Source organism: Prunus mume, linkage group LG3 (genome assembly GCF_029339155.1).
Source record: "Prunus mume cultivar Tortuosa linkage group LG3, ASM2933915v1, whole genome shotgun sequence".
Taxonomy (NCBI): Eukaryota; Viridiplantae; Streptophyta; class Magnoliopsida; order Rosales; family Rosaceae; genus Prunus; species Prunus mume.
In genome coordinates, this window is record NC_142700.1 from 337,257 (window position 1) to 354,406 (window position 17,150).

The 17,150-nt window shown below is 37.0% G+C and overlaps 2 protein-coding genes, 1 long non-coding RNA gene and 1 pseudogene across 8 annotated transcripts; all 4 read left to right on the plus strand.

The window, feature by feature from the left end:
* The first annotated feature begins 2,372 nt into the window (after positions 1–2,372).
* On the plus strand, positions 2,373–5,034 carry LOC103326946 (FBD-associated F-box protein At5g38590-like). 5 transcript variants are annotated; one of them, XM_089049089.1, is made up of 5 exons: positions 2,373–2,636; positions 2,742–2,843; positions 3,142–4,209; positions 4,291–4,434; positions 4,569–5,034. In XM_089049089.1, the coding sequence occupies exons 2-5, from the start codon at positions 2,802–2,804 to the stop codon at positions 4,635–4,637; spliced, it is 1,323 nt and encodes a 440-aa protein (XP_088905215.1). In that variant the 5' UTR covers positions 2,373–2,636; positions 2,742–2,801; the 3' UTR covers positions 4,638–5,034. The 5 variants fall into 5 exon arrangements, with proteins under 5 accessions (XP_088905215.1, XP_008227427.2, XP_008227425.2 ...); XM_008229205.3 differs by having other exon boundaries at positions 4,572–5,034; XM_008229203.2 differs by having other exon boundaries at positions 4,618–5,034.
* Positions 5,035–7,506: 2,472 nt separating this feature from the next.
* Positions 7,507–9,231, plus strand: LOC103326945 (uncharacterized). The gene is made up of 3 exons (XR_513750.2): positions 7,507–8,219; positions 8,307–8,358; positions 8,918–9,231. It is a non-coding gene; the product is annotated as an uncharacterized LOC103326945 (long non-coding RNA).
* A 2,585-nt stretch (positions 9,232–11,816) lies between these two features.
* On the plus strand, positions 11,817–14,587 carry LOC103326944 (F-box/FBD/LRR-repeat protein At5g22700-like; annotated as a pseudogene). The gene is made up of 5 exons (XR_016125546.1): positions 11,817–12,063; positions 12,169–12,270; positions 12,635–13,703; positions 13,786–13,929; positions 14,123–14,587. The product of XR_016125546.1 is annotated as an F-box/FBD/LRR-repeat protein At5g22700-like (transcript).
* A 280-nt stretch (positions 14,588–14,867) lies between these two features.
* Positions 14,868–17,062, plus strand: LOC103326947 (uncharacterized). The gene is made up of 3 exons (XM_089049162.1): positions 14,868–15,762; positions 15,833–15,889; positions 16,784–17,062. The coding sequence occupies exons 1-2, from the start codon at positions 15,136–15,138 to the stop codon at positions 15,851–15,853; spliced, it is 648 nt and encodes a 215-aa protein (XP_088905288.1). The 5' UTR covers positions 14,868–15,135; the 3' UTR covers positions 15,854–15,889; positions 16,784–17,062.
* The last annotated feature ends 88 nt before the right edge of the window (positions 17,063–17,150 follow it).

The following is a 17,150-nucleotide window of genomic DNA, read 5'->3' on the forward strand; positions in this document are numbered from 1 at the left end:
TACCAACTAGAACTTTTTGGTGTGTTTGTTTATGCACTCTCAATTTTAACAATAAAGTATCTTATATTTGTAAATTTGTTGCAATGTGATTCTACTGTTCGAATGGCTATTAAAAAATTTGTTAAGTGATGATGTGGCAAATGCGGAATTCACTTCATTAAACTTCAATTGATTAAAATATTAATTTTTTTGGAAAACATTGAAGGAAAAGAGAGAAATAAAAATCATGGCACACCCGAACCAGCCCTTCTCCCTGGATTTCTTTCTCCCCCCCATTCCCCATGACCACCCTTTCCCTCTTCTTGTTTTTCAGCCCTCCCTCATAACCTCCCTTCCAGATTTATTCTTCCCCGCCTCGACCCCAATATCCAGTCTCCACCAAAGAACCTAGCATGGCGACAGTCCTCTCCATCCTCAAGACCTCGTTCCCTGCAGACGACGCTTCTCGAGATCCGACGGGCATCTCTCTCTCTCTCTCTCTCTCTCTCTCTCTCTCAACATTTCATCCAATTTTTTATTAACTTATTATAAAAAAAATTAAGAAAAATTGAAGAAAAAGAGAACATAAAACATAAACAAACAAACAAAAATCCGAGAAACCAAAGAACCCACCCTCCCCGATTTCTTTCTCTCCCTTAATTCTCCCATGACCATCCTTCTGGTTTTTCACCTCCCCACAAACCTGAAACCCCAGCCAACAACATGCCAAACCCCTTTATTTCATCTCCCCGCCCCAATCCCAAACTCCAGTCCCTACCCACCAACTCCAGCCTCACCGACCACTTACTCTCCATCCTTCAAGCCACTACCATCAACCCACATATTCGTTCATATGTAATATGAGGTTTAGGAATCTAGTGTTAAGCCTTCGAGGGAGAGAAAGAGGAAAGGCGAGGTTTGTTTCCAGCAGTGGATGATTGCAAATTTTGACCTCGCATCATCGTCGCTATTATCCTCTGCCTCATCGCCTTCATCTTCAATGTCTACCTTTAAAGGGTCTAGGTTGTGATTGTGTTGTGGGGCTAACTAGGGTGATAGTGGTCATCTAGAAGAAACCCTTTTTTTTTTTTTTTTATGGGTTTCACAAAGCATTTTTTTACCCTTCATCTGATACCTCATTAGGAAAAAACAAACGGTGCCTCCGTCAATGTATATGTCACCAACAACATGATTACTTGCTTTAAACTAAATTATGGTTTCATAGAGATTGGCTCTCAATATGCAGCACATTGAGATCACGCTTCATTTTGTTCTAGGGGGTCCTTAAATAATGAAAATGGAGTGCTACCATATTGGCGATTTCTTCTTTTCTAGGCGACGTTCGTTTCGTTATTTAATTGAGCAGAATCTTTCTTTTCATAAAGAAAGGATTGTTTAACATGCTCATGACATCATGTGTAAATCATGATTACTACCCATGGGGGCATTACACAAAAGTTCATCTGCTTGAGCAAGAAGCTTTCAACTTTTTAAAACCCCTTTCTACGTGTCTTTTTAAGTTTTTATGAAAGAAATACTAATGTGATGAGGAAATCAAACACAAGATACCTCTAAGAGCATCTCCACCCCAAATGGCTATGGCTAAGGCAAGGGCAAGGTAAGGGCTGCTACTATTCATATGAATAGTGGTAACCTTGTCTTTTTTGGTTTCACCTCAAAAGGTTAGGGCAAGGGCAAGAAAAAAAAAAAGAATATGCAACAAAATATAAACTTGTTATGTATTTATAGGGAAAGTGAATAAAATTGTTATGTATTTATAGAGAAAACATCCATAATTTTTTGGTATTTTTTTTATAAAAAATTGATTTTTTTTTTTTGGCTCACTGACGTCAGCGATTCGAGCTGAAGCCCAAACAGAATCAACCATTGGGCTTATCCTGGCTGGTGGGACCTAGGCCTTGCTCGGGCTGTTGGTTGCACACTGGAGGTCCAAACCCTTCAAAAAGGGCCTCCTGCCCTGGCTAAAGGCTGCGCGCTGGAGATGCTCAAAGTGTATGTGTCCTTTAAACCTTTTTTTTTTTTTTGGTCAATGTCCTTTAAACCTTTTACGAAAGAATGTTTAGCAAATCCAGCACAAGATACCTATAAACCTATATGTCCTTTTGACTTTTTTTACAAGATACGTGACATATACCATGTATAATAATATACTCTTTTAACTAATTAAACTACAAATAACTTATCCTCTTCTTCAAAATTAACTTCGATTTTTGGGTACATTCAAAATTATTATTATTATTATTTTTATGCAACAGAAAAAAAAAACGATAAAGTTACCTTTTATCATTATTATTTTATTTTAAATAAAAGCACATGGGGAAAAAAGCAATATAAACAGTTTTAAACAATTTCCCTATTCAACTGAACTTGATAGTCCCAACAGTTTCCCTCTTCGACTGAACTTGACTCTCTCCGTCCTCTCTATTATAGGAAAGAAAAGTGAACTCCTTTAAGAGGCGCACTAGATTTTTAATCCCCCAATAATCTCCGTCGTCTCCGACTCCAAAGCGCTTATGTCCTTTGAAATTGAAACCCTAAGCAAAATCGATCAGTCCGACCAGACCAGTGAGGTGGAGCTTGCAACAATCGCACAGTAAGATCCAACTTCGATAAACGGAACCGCCGCTCGATCTGACGTAAGCGTTTCTTCTTTACTTTGATTTTGTGTTTTTGCCGAGTCATTGAACTGTGATTGGATTTTTGTATTTTGAAGGCAAATTTATTCTCTGTAATTATATTAGGGTTTAATTACATATAGTCAGATCATTTAAGAGGGAAGAAGCACTGCCCTGCCAGATTTTATGAAGAAAAAGGGTCCAGCCTCGCAATTTTCCCAAAGCAAGGTAAAGACTGATTTTTGCGGATAAAACTTCAAAGTTTACGTTTTCCTTTTTCTATCCTAAATATATAATTGGTATGAAAATTTTGCCTCTTTCTTTTTCCCCAGATTTTAAACTAGCTTCAAAATTGCACCCTTCTTTTTAAATTTTAATTTCAGGATACCAAACGTTTAAAAATTGCATCTTTTTTAAATTTTTTTTTAAATTTTATATACATGTTCCACATATCTGTACAAATTTGCATCCCTTTTGCTGTCCGTGTTGTAAAAGTGCGGTTTTGTTTGGTTTCATGAAATTGTAGTCATTCTTGCTGCTAAAGGAAGCATCATCTACTAGGAACCATTATAGACGAAGGAGGTGCATGCCAAAAAGAAAAAAGAAAAGCTTGGGAAAGAAAGGGAAAAATAAGGGTGAGTACATCTTGGTGGACAGAATTAGTGAGTTGCCAGATGAAATTCTTTTTAGTATAGTGTCTCTTTTGCCACTAAAGGAAGGAGCAGCTACCAGTGTCCTTTCTAAGCGATGGCAGTATGTGTGGACGTCTAGTACAACTCTCAATTTTGATGCTAAATTTGAAGTCCGTCAAAATTTATGGCGCTTCTTGCAAATGAAACCAGAACTGAAAGACCTGGAAACACGTAGATACATCGATTGGGTAAACACTGTGGTGGAACAACATAGAGGCCCAGCCATTGAACGATTTAGGGTTTGCTATTCTATAAATTCTCATTTTACAAGTTCTATTGATAAATGGATTCATTATGCAATGAGTAAGAGAGTTCAAATACTTGAGCTCTTGTTTCATTTTGATTTTGTTACTCCTTATACAGAACCCTATCAATTTCCCCACAAACTATTAGGTCTCAAAAACGATTCTATCTCGAAGCTTACGCACATGCATTCTGACATTCCAATTCTACACTCGTGTGGATACAATGTTGGATTTAAGTTCCTTAAAGTTCTTCATTTCCAGTATGTTGATGTGACTGGTGAAGTTCTCGAGTACTTTTTGTCTAACTGTCAGGTTCTTGAAAGATTAACAGTGAATTCTGCTATGAATTTGGTAAAGTTAAGAGTTGTTGGTCCGTCGATTGCATTGAAATATTTAGATATACAATGGTGTGCGGTCCTCGAAAGCATTGAAATTCATGATGCAACAAACCTTGTTTCATTTATTTACGAAGGACCTGCGATAAACTTGCTTCTCAGTAACGTACCTTTGCTGGTTGAGGTATCCATCTCTGAGGATCTTGTTGCTTCCTTCTATAAAGAGGGCCATTATTACTGTAAATCCATAGTGCTTCCCTTCTCCCAACTTTCAAGTTGTCTTTCTCAGCTAGCGGTTCTCATGCTGGATATCGAAGGAGCGGTTAGTAAATGTAATTATGATTGTTGGTTTCTTTTCTTCTTTTTGGATTATGTAGTTCCTTACTTCTTGTTTGGCTTTCAGATGTACAATGAGAATCATGTATTTCCTGTATTAGCAAATCTCAAGCATTTGGAACTAATAGTTACAGCAGATAATCACCGGGCTCTTTGTCATTTAAATTCTTTCATGAAGGCATCTCCTTGCTTGCAGAGACTTGTGCTGAAGGTAATATATATTCATTCTTGGTAGATTACATTTTGTTATTTAAATTTGAAGTTTCCATTATTTTGTTCATCTTCTATTGATTCCATTACCAATATTGAAGCAAGTAAAGTGTAAACTGGTAACGTCTTCTTCAGCAGGTTTATAAAAACATGCTAATTAAATGGTCCTTGGGGTCCTTTGCAGTTGGGTTTCTCAGGCTTTGAAGGAATAAGGAAAAAAACAAGAGTTGGCAAATGTCCGCATCCTAACCTCAAGGTAGTAGAAATAGTAGGGTATCGTGCTGAAATATGTGTTGTTGAACATGTCATGTACCTTATAAAAAATGCCATTGCACTAGAGAAATTAGTTATTGATCCTGTTCGGCGTTGGGAGTATCCTAGTAAATTATTTCCTAGTGAAAAGGATAGGGGACTCAAACAAGTCAAAGAGGAAGCGGAAGCAAGAGATCATGCTATGCAACAGCTGAAGGGAAAAGTGGCTTCAACTATTGAATTTGTATGCCTGTAGTGCAGTGCTTAAATTATCTAGACATTGACATTGTGTAGTGTTTTCTTCTCCTTTCTTTTTCGATTGAAATTTGAAGACATTGTGTTGTGTTGGTAGCTGACATGTGCTTGAGCAAACAAAGTCGAACTGAGACATCTAGATCATGTTTCTGTTTGTCAAAGCTCATTGAAATTAATTATATGTGGCAGTTGTTTTCTTCCTTATGTGAGTGTAGATCGTTAAAAGTCTGTTCGGTGAAAGTAAATTGTTTTCATATATAAATGTTTTTTGACGATTAGAAATTTGGTATAGTGTCAGAACATTGTAGACCTCAATTGAGTTGGTGACCTGAAAACTTGGAATTTAACAAATACAAGGCCCATTCTGGCTCTAGGGCAAATTTAAGGCAATTATTATTCATTTTACTTTATTTCCTATTTTTTTATACTTTAAACCATTAATTTTGATAAGCTTTTTAGATTATATTGTCACGTGTCACTATTTATTATAAAAACTTATGGATGTCAATGAATACAAGGTATGAGCAAGCACAAAGTTCACTTGAGGAGCCATGTGTAATGGTTTTTCTTTTTGTTTTGCCTTTACTAATCTAAAGAGACATGGTTTCTCTTTATTTGTTTATATAACTTTCTTTTATTTAGCGCGCGGAAATACTTCTTTTTTATTTTATTGCACTTCAACTTCTTTTTTGAAAAATAAGTACATGTTTATAGTTCAGTTAACTGAAAATAAAACATAAACAAAAAGAAAAAAATCTTGAGAAACCAACATCCACCCCCTACCCCTGATTTCTTTCTCCCCTCAATTCTCCCATCAGTTTTTCACCCTTCCCCCACAAACCCAGAAACCCCAGCCAGCAACATGCCAAACCCCCCTCTATTTCTTCTTCCCCCGGCCCCAATCCCAAACTCCAATCCCCAACCACCAACCCCAGCCTCACCGACCACTTACTCTCCAGCCATCAACCCACATATTTGTTCATATGTAATATGAGGTTTAGGAATCTAGTGTTAAGCCATCGAGGGAGAGAGAGGAAAGGCGAGGTTTGTTTCTGGCAGTGGACGATTGCAAATTTCGACCTCACATCATCGTCGCTATTATCCTCTGCATCATCGCCTTTGTCTTCAATGTCTACCTTTAAAGGGTCTAGGTTGTGACTGTTGTGGGGCTAACTAGGGTGATAGTGGTCATCTAAGAAGAAACTTGGGGGCGGTTATCGGGGATGGGGCCTAGTGGGTGAGGGTAAAAAGAGACAAAGAGTTGATGGGTGTGTTGAGAAATTTGTTAGTGAAGAAATGAGAGTGATTTCCAGGGAGGGAAGGGATTATTAGGCGTATGGGTGGTTGGAGCCGCCCAGATAAGTCACCACCGTCCCCCCCTCCGCGGCATGTGTTTTCTTCTCCCTCATTCCCCCATCACCACCACCGTAAACAGACCTTTCCTCCATTCTCTCTCTCTCTCTCTCTCTCTCTCTCTCTCTCTCTCTCTCCCCATTCGAGCTTCCCACTCCCTCTGTTTTTTTTATTAAAATGATTTATTTATTTATTTTAGATTTTAGATTATTTTATTTTATAGTATTTAATTATTTTGACATAATAAATTGACCAATTTGCCCTTATATTTAACTGCAAATGGGATGAAATGTTAAGATTTAGACTGTAGAGGGGAATTGACAATAATAAAAAAAAATTTGAAGATGCAAATTGAAAATAACGTACAAATTCATAAAGTAAATTGGCAACTAACCCTAAAATAAATAAGCTTTTTGATTGATTCAAGGCGCAAAAAGGCAAATTCAATCAAGGCAAAGGGCGATTGGTCACGAGAGAACAAAACGTTGGGGGGGGGGTAATGAGTCTGTGTTAGTTTTTTTTCCCTTCAATTTCATAATATTTTATTCATAATTTAATCAAAAGTTTAATATTTTATTCATAATTTAAACAAAAGTTTAAAGAAGCGGATCCCACGTTTACTATGTCATCACCTAACAGATTCTTTAACGGTCATTCTAATGGCAGAACCACATTGCAACAAATTTACAAACATATAATACTTTATTATTAAAATTGAGAGTGCGTGGAAACGTCTTAAAGATGAGAGTTCAAAATACCAAATTGAAATTGACCCTGGTGAGAATATAAGAGTCGTATGTAATGATAACTAACACTCACGAAAAGATAAAAGACCAAAACTCCCACGATACCCATGTGTGTGAGTTTTTCTCTCCTCCCCCTTCCTAACTTTGGAAAAGGAAAAAAAAAAAAAAAATCACTTCATTGCGATTTTGGTGATCACATTCACTTGGATTAAAATTCCAAAAAATTGTGGCAGCCCAAAGCCCAAATTTCTATCCTACACCATATATAATTTGACCATGAAAGCCCAAAATAGTTTGGGCTGGGTACTCTGGTGGACATGTGCCCATGGGGTTATTGTAATTTGAATCAGTGAAATGCCACGCTGGCAATCCCGGCGAAGCAGTTTCATCCAATCGGGTTTCAGGATTATTTTTTGGGGATTGAGGTCAAATCGACGGCACACAATGCCCGATCAAACAAAAACCGGTTATTTTCTTTTTGGTCATTAACAATCAAGATTCAAGAGCGGTTGTCTTTCCCTCCAAGTTCACGATCCTTCTCACCTTCTTTTCTTCTCTGAAAACCAAAATACCATTTCGTTTCTTCTCACTTCTCTCAAACTGAAACTGAAATTTTCCATGGCTGCCTACTTAACCATTGCTGATTACGTGAAGCTGAAAAAGGAGGTGAAGTCATTGAAGGAGCAAGCAAATGATGCCAAAAATGCTCTCAAGAAAGCGCTGACAAATGTAAGGGGGAAGGCCTTCGTGATCACGCAGATGTGGGCACTAAATTTTCTGGTGCTAAAGAGGCCAACGGGGCGTACTGGCCGTCGTGTCATAGTGATGTCCAAGGCTATGCACTTTGCTGCAAGGGCCACCAAGGCTAAAATCTGGTCGTGCACCATCTCGAAGAAGTCCTTTGGCAGGAGCTTCAAAAAGTACACTACCAAGATGATGGAAGCCTCCAGATCAGCTAAGAGGAGGAGGCTCAGTCCTCCCTCTACAATTTTGAGGAGAAATTGGATAATTTGCCGGTGGTGGTGGCAACAGCGGCGGAGGCTGACGAGCTGAGTGATCTGACAAAGAAATTCACCAAAACCACCATTTCTGTTATCGTTCCACCCGCTGCTTCCAAGAAAACCATCTCTAAATTGACAACCATGGCCTCCGCGAAGGGTTTCACCGACCTACACTTGCAGTAAGCATTCCTAATCCTAATTAATTTGATTTAATGTTAGTATATTTTGGGGTTTAGGTTATTGATTCATTGTCTTTTTTCTTACAGCTTTTACCCTATCGGATGCTGAGATCTACCTTGCCTCGGTGTTCTTAATGTTGTGAGTGATTTTCTTAATCTTGTATTTCTGTAATTTTCTTTAGCCCTGAACCCTAATTTTCTTCTCATAAATCTTTGTTAATTTGTTTTTTTCTAGGTAAAATAATTTAGTACTATGGGGTTGAGAATTTTCCTAATTACCTGTAAAATTTTGGGCAATTTAGTGGTTGTTTGTACATATGTATTTCTTTTCTTGGTTAAATTGAGTTGAAGATCAATTAAACAAGGAATTGGGTTTCATCTTCTCAGTAGTCAAGTTAATGGCTTCATCCTAATTCAGTGCAAGCTGATTGATAAATGTTATGGATTACATTGGAATTCCACTCCTCTGACCTCATTTTCACATAATGAATGTATCATTATTAGATTTTCTCTAACTCAACCAACAACTTCTATTGTGTTTCCTTGTCCTTATCTAGTCACTTAAGTCAATCAGCCTTATCATTAGATTTGCTTCCTGTAGGTAATTTGACTAGAAAATCAAAATACCACTTCTTAGCTTTTTTCTGGGTCAGATTTAGCTCTTTTCATTTTTCTTACCTTTATAAGTTTTGGAACAGGGGGAGGATTCGATATGGGAAAGTGGCCATATACAAGAGGAGCCTGCTGGAGTAGATCCCATTTTTGACAGAGGAGACAATATAACGGTATATAATGAAGTGGAAGATCAATATTCCCTCTTTGTTGTATGCCTGTGATGTATTGCACTCTCATTGCTTTTACATATCGAAAAAATCCTATGCGAATAGTATTGAAAAGAATGTCGCTGGAACTGTTTTTGATAATTGTGAATGTTTTGTTAACAGTAATAGCAGTAAGTACAAGTGATTCATAACTACAAACCATCTTGAGCTAGCTTGAATTTCTGCAGCAACTGTTTCATCATCATTGTTATTAGTATCAGTATTTGCCTTTATATCTCTGTTCTCCTTTATTAGTATCATCCTTAGATTTAGGGCCTCCTTCGGAAGTCTATCCCTGAGAGACCATATCGTCACTGTCATCAGCTCGTTTTCAACCTAAGTTCTCCAGAACCAGATTTCTTTCTGAGGCTATTTGTTCTTTTTAGCTGTCCAGCTACATTGGCTGTTTCATCGTCTAAATTTGGCATGTTGCACTGGAGGGTAGAAGCCCTTGGCTAGGAAGTCGATCTCTTTCCTAATCCATCACTGGTTTCCAAAACTCCTAAGAAGTTACTAGAATTTTATGCTGGGAAGTGATCAATCATGCCTGGCAGATCTCAATCTGTCTCATCAATTCGTAGTTGTGGCTTTGAACCTCTTCAACTATTAGAGCCCTTTCTAGTGCACTTGTCAATATTCTTTCTGCTTGAAGAAGAGCTGATGCGCTGCAATCTGAAGAAATGCCAAAATGGAATGTAGAACTCTTTCCAGTGTGATGAGGCCTCCTCATGCTCATATATAATGTATGAATTGGTTTTATAGATGGAAATTCGTTTGCCTCATTCTTACTTGCCTCATTCTTACTTGCCTCATTCTTATGCATTTTAATCGGAGCGATGACAGACTGAATAGGAGGAGATTCATCGTCCTTTTGATTTGCAAGTAGCGTTCTAAGAGTTGCTTCTGCAGCATAATGTGCAGCCAATGCATCTCTCTTGTCGTATATTATTTTCTTGATTTCAGGATTCTGCATTTTCTTCATATTTGGTTATGGAGATATATGACAAAGAGTATCATGATTAGTACCTTTTGGCAAAGGAATGTTGAATCGTCTTAACTATAAAATCTTCAAATCTATTAACATTTGAGTCCTTTGGGATCCAGTAGTAGGTCGTCGTCATCCATGAGGAACAAGTAGAAAACTCTCAAATCGGATCCTTACACGAGATAAGCAAGTATACTCCTCTGTAAATTCTTATAAAACCATATGCTCCTTTATCTATTGAACAACTCAACTCTATAGCATTCAACATTATGAAAACCAATTCCTACAGACCCACCATGATGCTTTAAATGCAGAAACGAATGTGTGTCATTTTAAATTTCTTTCGTTTTTTTTAATAAACAAAAGGCAATCAACTTAAACAACCTATTTGCTAATATAATCTTTTCATGAAACCCATAACCACAAAGGAGAAAAACAAAGATGCCATTCCTTTCCTTAGTAATCATCATTCCATGCGGAAAGTAGCTACATACTTGAAAAGGGACAAAGTAACCCACCAACCAAAGAAATGAACAAGGAATCTATCTATGTCAAAATAATGGTTTTGAGAGATACAACCATAGGGTTCATATTTCTCAACAATAACCTAAAGAAAGCAAGCCATGGCCATTGATGATATCTCACCACAGCTTTTCAACTACAGATATCATTTTGGCATAGCAATCTTCGTTTCATTGATATGTTCCTTGCTTCTGTATGCAGCCCCTCGGCTTCTATCCATTTTGGGTTACTTTTGGCCTCTCTTTGCCTCCACAACTCTCTTCTTGGTGGCAGTAATCGCCTTTGGTGGTGTTTCTCAGCTGTCAACAGAAACACACAAGGTCAAGGAATCATTGATTATGTTGCTGGCAGGCCAGACTACACAAACTAGTTTCTAAGCAGCCTCAGACACACTGTTCTAGTATCCATTGAGCAATGCGAATCTCTTCTGTATTCATACCAGTGCATGTATATAGAATGTATAATTAAATTTCACAGCAACTAAGATGTAAATTCAGGAAATAATACTTGCAAATTGCAAGGCAGTTGGGTTATATACTTTTTTGAATATGTGTTAGGTTCACTTTGTCTATAATGAAACCAAAAATTAATCATGCAGAAATTTAGATGGAATCTTTAAGAATCTTACGGTAGACCTTAAATTGGCTTTTTTTATAAAAAAAATTTGAATTTACTAACAATTGATTGGGGAGTAAATCAAACGCAAGATACCTCTTAAATCTATGTCCTTAGAACCTTTTACGAGAGAAATATGAGTGTTTAGGAAATCCAACACAAAATACTTGTAAGCCTATATATCCTTTTGACTTTTTTTTAACAAAAAAGGTATATCTTTGAAGTGAATTGCTTAACAAGATACTTGAAAGATACTAAGTTTCATAACATATAACATATACTCTTTAACTAATTAATCTGCAAATCACTTAATTCTCTTCTTCGGGACATTCTCCAATAAGTATTTAAGTTAAGAGTTTGTTACATACTTTTAATTTCGGTCGTTAAATTGCATTCAAGGGACTACCAACACATTTAATGAATGCAATCCAACGACCAAAATTAGAAATATGTGACCAATATTTAACATAAATTACTTATAGGAGGATTTCTATCTCTTTTTCAATTCGATTTTTTGGAACATTCAAAATTAACTTTTATCTTTTTATGCAACCGCCAAAAAAAGTTGCCTTTTATTATTATTTTAAATAAAAGCACGTGGGGAAAAAAGCAATATAACAACCTTATTTTCTTTTTAAATGGCCTCGACAATCTGAACAGTTTCCCTCTTCAAATTGAACTTGACTCCCTCTGTCCTCCCTATCATAGGAAAGAACAGTATACTCCTTTAAGAGGCAATCCCCCAATAATCTCTGTCCTCGCCAACTCTAAAGCGCTTATGTCCTTAGAAATTGAAACCCTAAGCAAAATCGATCTGTCCGACCAGACCAGTGAGGTGGCGCTTGCAACAATCGCATAGTGAGATCTAACTTCGGTAAACGGTACCGCCGCTCGAGCTGACGTAAGCGTTTCTTCTTAACTTTGATTTTGTGTTTTTGCTGAGTCATTGAACTATGATTGGATTTTTGTATTTTGAAGGCAAATTTATTCTCTGAATTTCTATTAGGGTTTAATTACATCTAGTCAGATCATTTAAGAGGGAAGAAGCACTGCCCTGCCAGATTTTATGAAGAAAAAGGGTTCAGCCTCTCAATTTTCCCAAAGCAAGGTGAAGACTGATTTTTGAAGATAAAACTTCAAAGTTTACGTTTTTCTTTTTCTATCCTAAATATCTAATTGGTATGAAAATTTTGCATCTTTCTTTTTCCCAGCTATTAAACTAGCATCAAAATTGCACCTTTCTTTTTAAATTTAAATTTCACGATACCAAACGTTTAAAAATTGCTTCTTTTTTATTATTTTTATTTTTCTACATGTTCCACATATCTAACTTTGTACAAATTTGCATCCCTTTTGCTGTCCGTGTTGTAAAAGTGCGTTTTTGTTTGGTTTCCTTACTGTTGTCGTTATAATATTTGCTAATGCTTTTTGTTAAATAAATTTAATAACCTAGTGGAACCATGAAATTGTAGTCATTCTTGCTGCTAAAGGAAGCATCATCTGCTAGGAACCATTATAGAGGAAGTAGGTGCATGCCGAACAGAAAAAAGAAAAGCTTGGGAAAGAAAGGGAAAAATAAGGGTGAGTACATCTTGGTGGACAGAATTAGCGAGTTGCCAGATGAAATTCTTTTTAGTATAGTGTCTCTTTTGCCACTAAAGGAAGCAGCAGCTACCAGTGTCCTTTCTAAGCGATGGCAGTATGTGTGGACGTCTACTACAACTCTCAATTTTGATGCTAAATTTGAAGTCCATGAAAATTTATGGCGCTTCTTTCAAATGAAACCAGAACTGAAAGACCTGGAAACACGTAGATACATCGATTGGGTAAACACTGTGGTGGAACAACATAGAGGCCCAGCCATTGAACGATTTAGGGTTTGCTCTTCTATAAATTCTCGTTTTACAAGTTCCATTGATAAATGGATTCATTATGCAATGAGTAGGAGAGTTCAAATACTTGAGCTGGTGTTTCGTTTTGATTTTGTTACTCCGTATACAGAACTCTATCAATTTCCCCACAGAATATTAGGTCTCAAAAACGATTCTACCTCGAAGGTTAAGCACATGCATTCTGACATTCCAAGTCTACACTCGTGTGGATACAATGTTGGATTTAAGTTCCTCAAAGTTCTTCATTTCCAGTATGTTGATGTGACTGGTGAAGTTCTCGAGTACTTTTTGTCTAACCTGTCAGGTTCTTGAAAGATTAACAGTGAACTCTGCTATGAATTTGGTAAAGTTAAGAGTTGTTGGTCCGTTGATTGCCTTGAAATATTTAGATATACAATGGTGTGGGGTCCTCGAAAGCATTGAAATTCATGATGCAACAAACCTTGTTTCATTTATTTACCAAGGACATGCGATAAAGTTGCTTCTCAGTAACGTACCTTTGCTGGTTGAGGTATCCATTTCTGAGGATCTTGTTGCTTCCTTCTATAATGAGGGTCATTTTTACTTTAAATCCATAGAGCTTCCCTTCTCCCAACTTTCAAGTTGTCTTTCTCAGCTAGCGGTTCTCATGCTGGATATCGAAGGAGCGGTTAGTAAATGTAATTATGATGTGTTGGTTTCTTTTCTTCTTTTTGGATTGGGTAGTTCCTTACTCCTTGTTTGGCTTTCAGATATATGACGAGAATCGTGTATTTCCTGTATTAGCAAATCTCAAGCATTTGGAACTAATAGTTACAGCAAATAATCGCCGGGCTCTTTGTCATTTAAATTCTTTCATGAAGGCGTCGCCTTGCTTGCGGAGACTTGTGCTGAAGGTGATATATATATTCGTTCTTGGTAGATTACATGTGATAAAACTTGTTATTTAAATTTGAAGTTTCGATTATTTTGTTCATCTTCTATTGATTCCATTACCAATATTGAAGTAAGGAAAGTGTAAACAGATAACTTCTTTTTCCGCAGGTTTATAACAATATGCTGATTAATATACTTAATGGTCCTTTGCAGTTGGGTTTCTCATCCTTAAAAGGAGCAGGGAAAAAATGGAGAGTTGGCAAATGTCCCCATCCTAACCTCAAGGTAGCAGAAATAGTAGGGTATCGTGCTGAAATATGTGTTGTTGAACATGTCATGTACCTTATAAAAAATGCCATTGCATTAGAGAAATTAGTTATTGATCCTGTTCGGCGTTGGGAGTATCCTAGTGAATTATATCCTAGTGAAAAGGATAGAGGAGTCAAACAAGTCAAAGAGGAAGTGGAAGCAAGAGATCATGCTATGCAACAGCTGAAGGGAAAAGTGGCTTCAACTATTGAATTTGTATGTCTGTAGTAGTAAGTGCTGTGCTCGAAATGATACATGGTTTATCTTTACTTTATTTTATTATATGTTTTCTGTTAAACTGAGTCCAAGCTCAGCTTCTTCTACGAAATTAATTATATGGCAAGCGGGCGTTGGCAACGTTGTCATTCATCCTGTGTTTCCTTATGTGAGTGTAGATCGTTAAAAGTCATATTGCCCATGGTGAAAATAAATTGTTTTCATAAAGGTTTATTGACATATTTTTTAATGAAAATAATAGTAATTAAAAATTGACTGATGGTAGTGTGTGAATCATAGGAAGGAAATGGTGCACCTCAATTCAGTCGGAATGGAATCTGAGCTGAAAAGAGTAGGGAGTTGCTGATAAAATTATAGCCGCTTCGGTTCTATCAAGTTTTTCAAAATGTGCATGCTACTAAAAGCAAGACGCATAAAAGAAACGGTAGGAGAAACCGTATCAGCCAATGGGATTTCAGGCTTATTTTGGAGGGGATTGAGGTCAAATCGACGGCACACAAAGCCCGATCAAATCAAGAACGGTTATTTTCTTTTTTGTCAACAACAATCAAAGATTCAAGACGGTTATCTTTCCCTCCAAGTTCACGACCCATTTCGTACCCATTTTGTTTTTCTCATTCTCTTCTCTGAAACACGAAACCCATTTCATCTTCTCAGTTTTTCTTCTCTGTGACACACCCATGGCTGAATACTTGCTAATCAGAAATTACTTCGACATGAAACAGCAATTGGTTGCTGCGCCTGCGTTGGTCCAGTACAACCATGCACAACAATCTCTGAACAGATTTGGAGAATTTCTGGTGAGAACTGGGTCCAACAAGAGAAGGTTCATAAACATCAAGAAAAAATTGGAGATGGAGGCACTAATTCATTTTTCTAAAAGAGAGGGTCTCTTCTGGCATGGTGGTTGCATTAACATCTCCCAGAACCCAGAGGAAGTCAGATCCACCGCTGATGATCTGATTCTAATGGCCTGCAGTAATGGTATCTCCAATTTCACCAAGAACCAGAGTAAGGCTCGCTCCCACAACAGATTCAAACAGTACGTTCGCAAGTTCAGTGAAGCCCGATCAGCTGAGAGGAGGTATAATATTGTTCGGAACTCCCTCTTCCAATTTGAGCAAAAAATGAACAAGATGTCAGTGGTGGTCGAAACACTGCAGGAGACTAAAACATTGGGTTCGCTCTGGGAAAATTTCAACAACAACAGTGTTTCTGTAATCATTCCGCCTAGTGCTAGCAAGAAGGTTCACCTTTTGTTTGGCAAAAATGGCGATGACCAAAGGCTTCAAGCACCTCCACATCCAGTACGTATTGATTTTAAATGTTTTTATGTTTTGGGTTTAGGTTATTGATTAATTGCTTTTTTTCTTACAGCTTTGCCTGTCCGGATGCTGATATGTAGCTTGCCTCTGTGACTGTGTTCTTAATCTTGTGAGTGATTTTCTTTAAACCCACAACCACACATATCTTGTATCTCTGTAATATTTTTTTTATTTATAAATTATTGTTAATTTGTTTTTTTCTAGGTAAAATAATTTAGTAATATGGGGTTGAGAATTTTCCTAATTCCCTGTAAAATTTTGGGCTATTTAGTGGTTGTTTGTACATATGTATCTCTTTTCTTGGTTAAAGTTGAGTTGAAGATCAATTAAACAAGGAATTGGATTTCATCTTCTTAACAATCAGGTTAAGGGCTTCATCCTAATTCAGTGCAGTCTGTTTGATATCACATATACGTATGGATTAGATTGGAATTTGACTGGAAAATCAAAATATACCACTTAGTGGGTTTTGGTCTTGTCAGAGAGTTGGAAAAAAGTTGGGATTTATATAATTTTCCCATGCAATATACTCCTCCTAAATTAGCATATTTGATGCTATACTTGGACTCTGTTCATGCTCCGCTTCAACACTTAACTTAAGCATGGATTTTAAACTGATCATCGGCTGTTAGACTTGCAGGATCCTGCTATGAAGTAATCATTTTAAAAACCTTGGAAAACAACTTTTTTAATCAATTTAGTGGTGGCTCCTTCTCCTTGTGTTGTGATCACTGATTACTATATTCATTGATGGGTTGTACTCTAGATTTTAGAATAGTGGTGGTCTATTTTTATGATCAGCTTAATAAGACTGCCCCATATATTTCAAACTCAACTTTATTTTCCGGTCAGGGTAACAAGTCTTTTTTGTATTTGAATGAAACATGCGGTACTCTCTGATCATGTGGTCCAATTTATGTTTGGCAATCTCTTAGCCGCTTATGAAGATTATACTGTGCAAGTTCTGGTTTAAACTAACTGCTTTTGATTTTCATAATCCTAGGACAAGGCTTATGAGCCAAGCTGAAATTACAAAGAAGGAATGTATATCCTACAGAGGGAACGGATGCCATCTCTTTGCAATACCAGACACTTTCTGTAAGTAAACAGTGTTAATGCTGATTGCAGCTGGTACAAGTTTAGGATAAGACCTATTTGATTTTGAGCACCAAACGACTTTGTTGTTCTGTATTGAAAAGAATGTTGCTGGAACTGTTCTTGATAATTGTGAATGTTTTGTTAACAGTAATAGCAGTAAGTACAAGTGATTCATAACTACAAACCGTCTTAAGCTAGCTTGAATTTCTGCAGCAACTGTTTCATCATCATTGTTATTAGTATCAGTATTTGCCTTTATTTCTCTGTTCTCC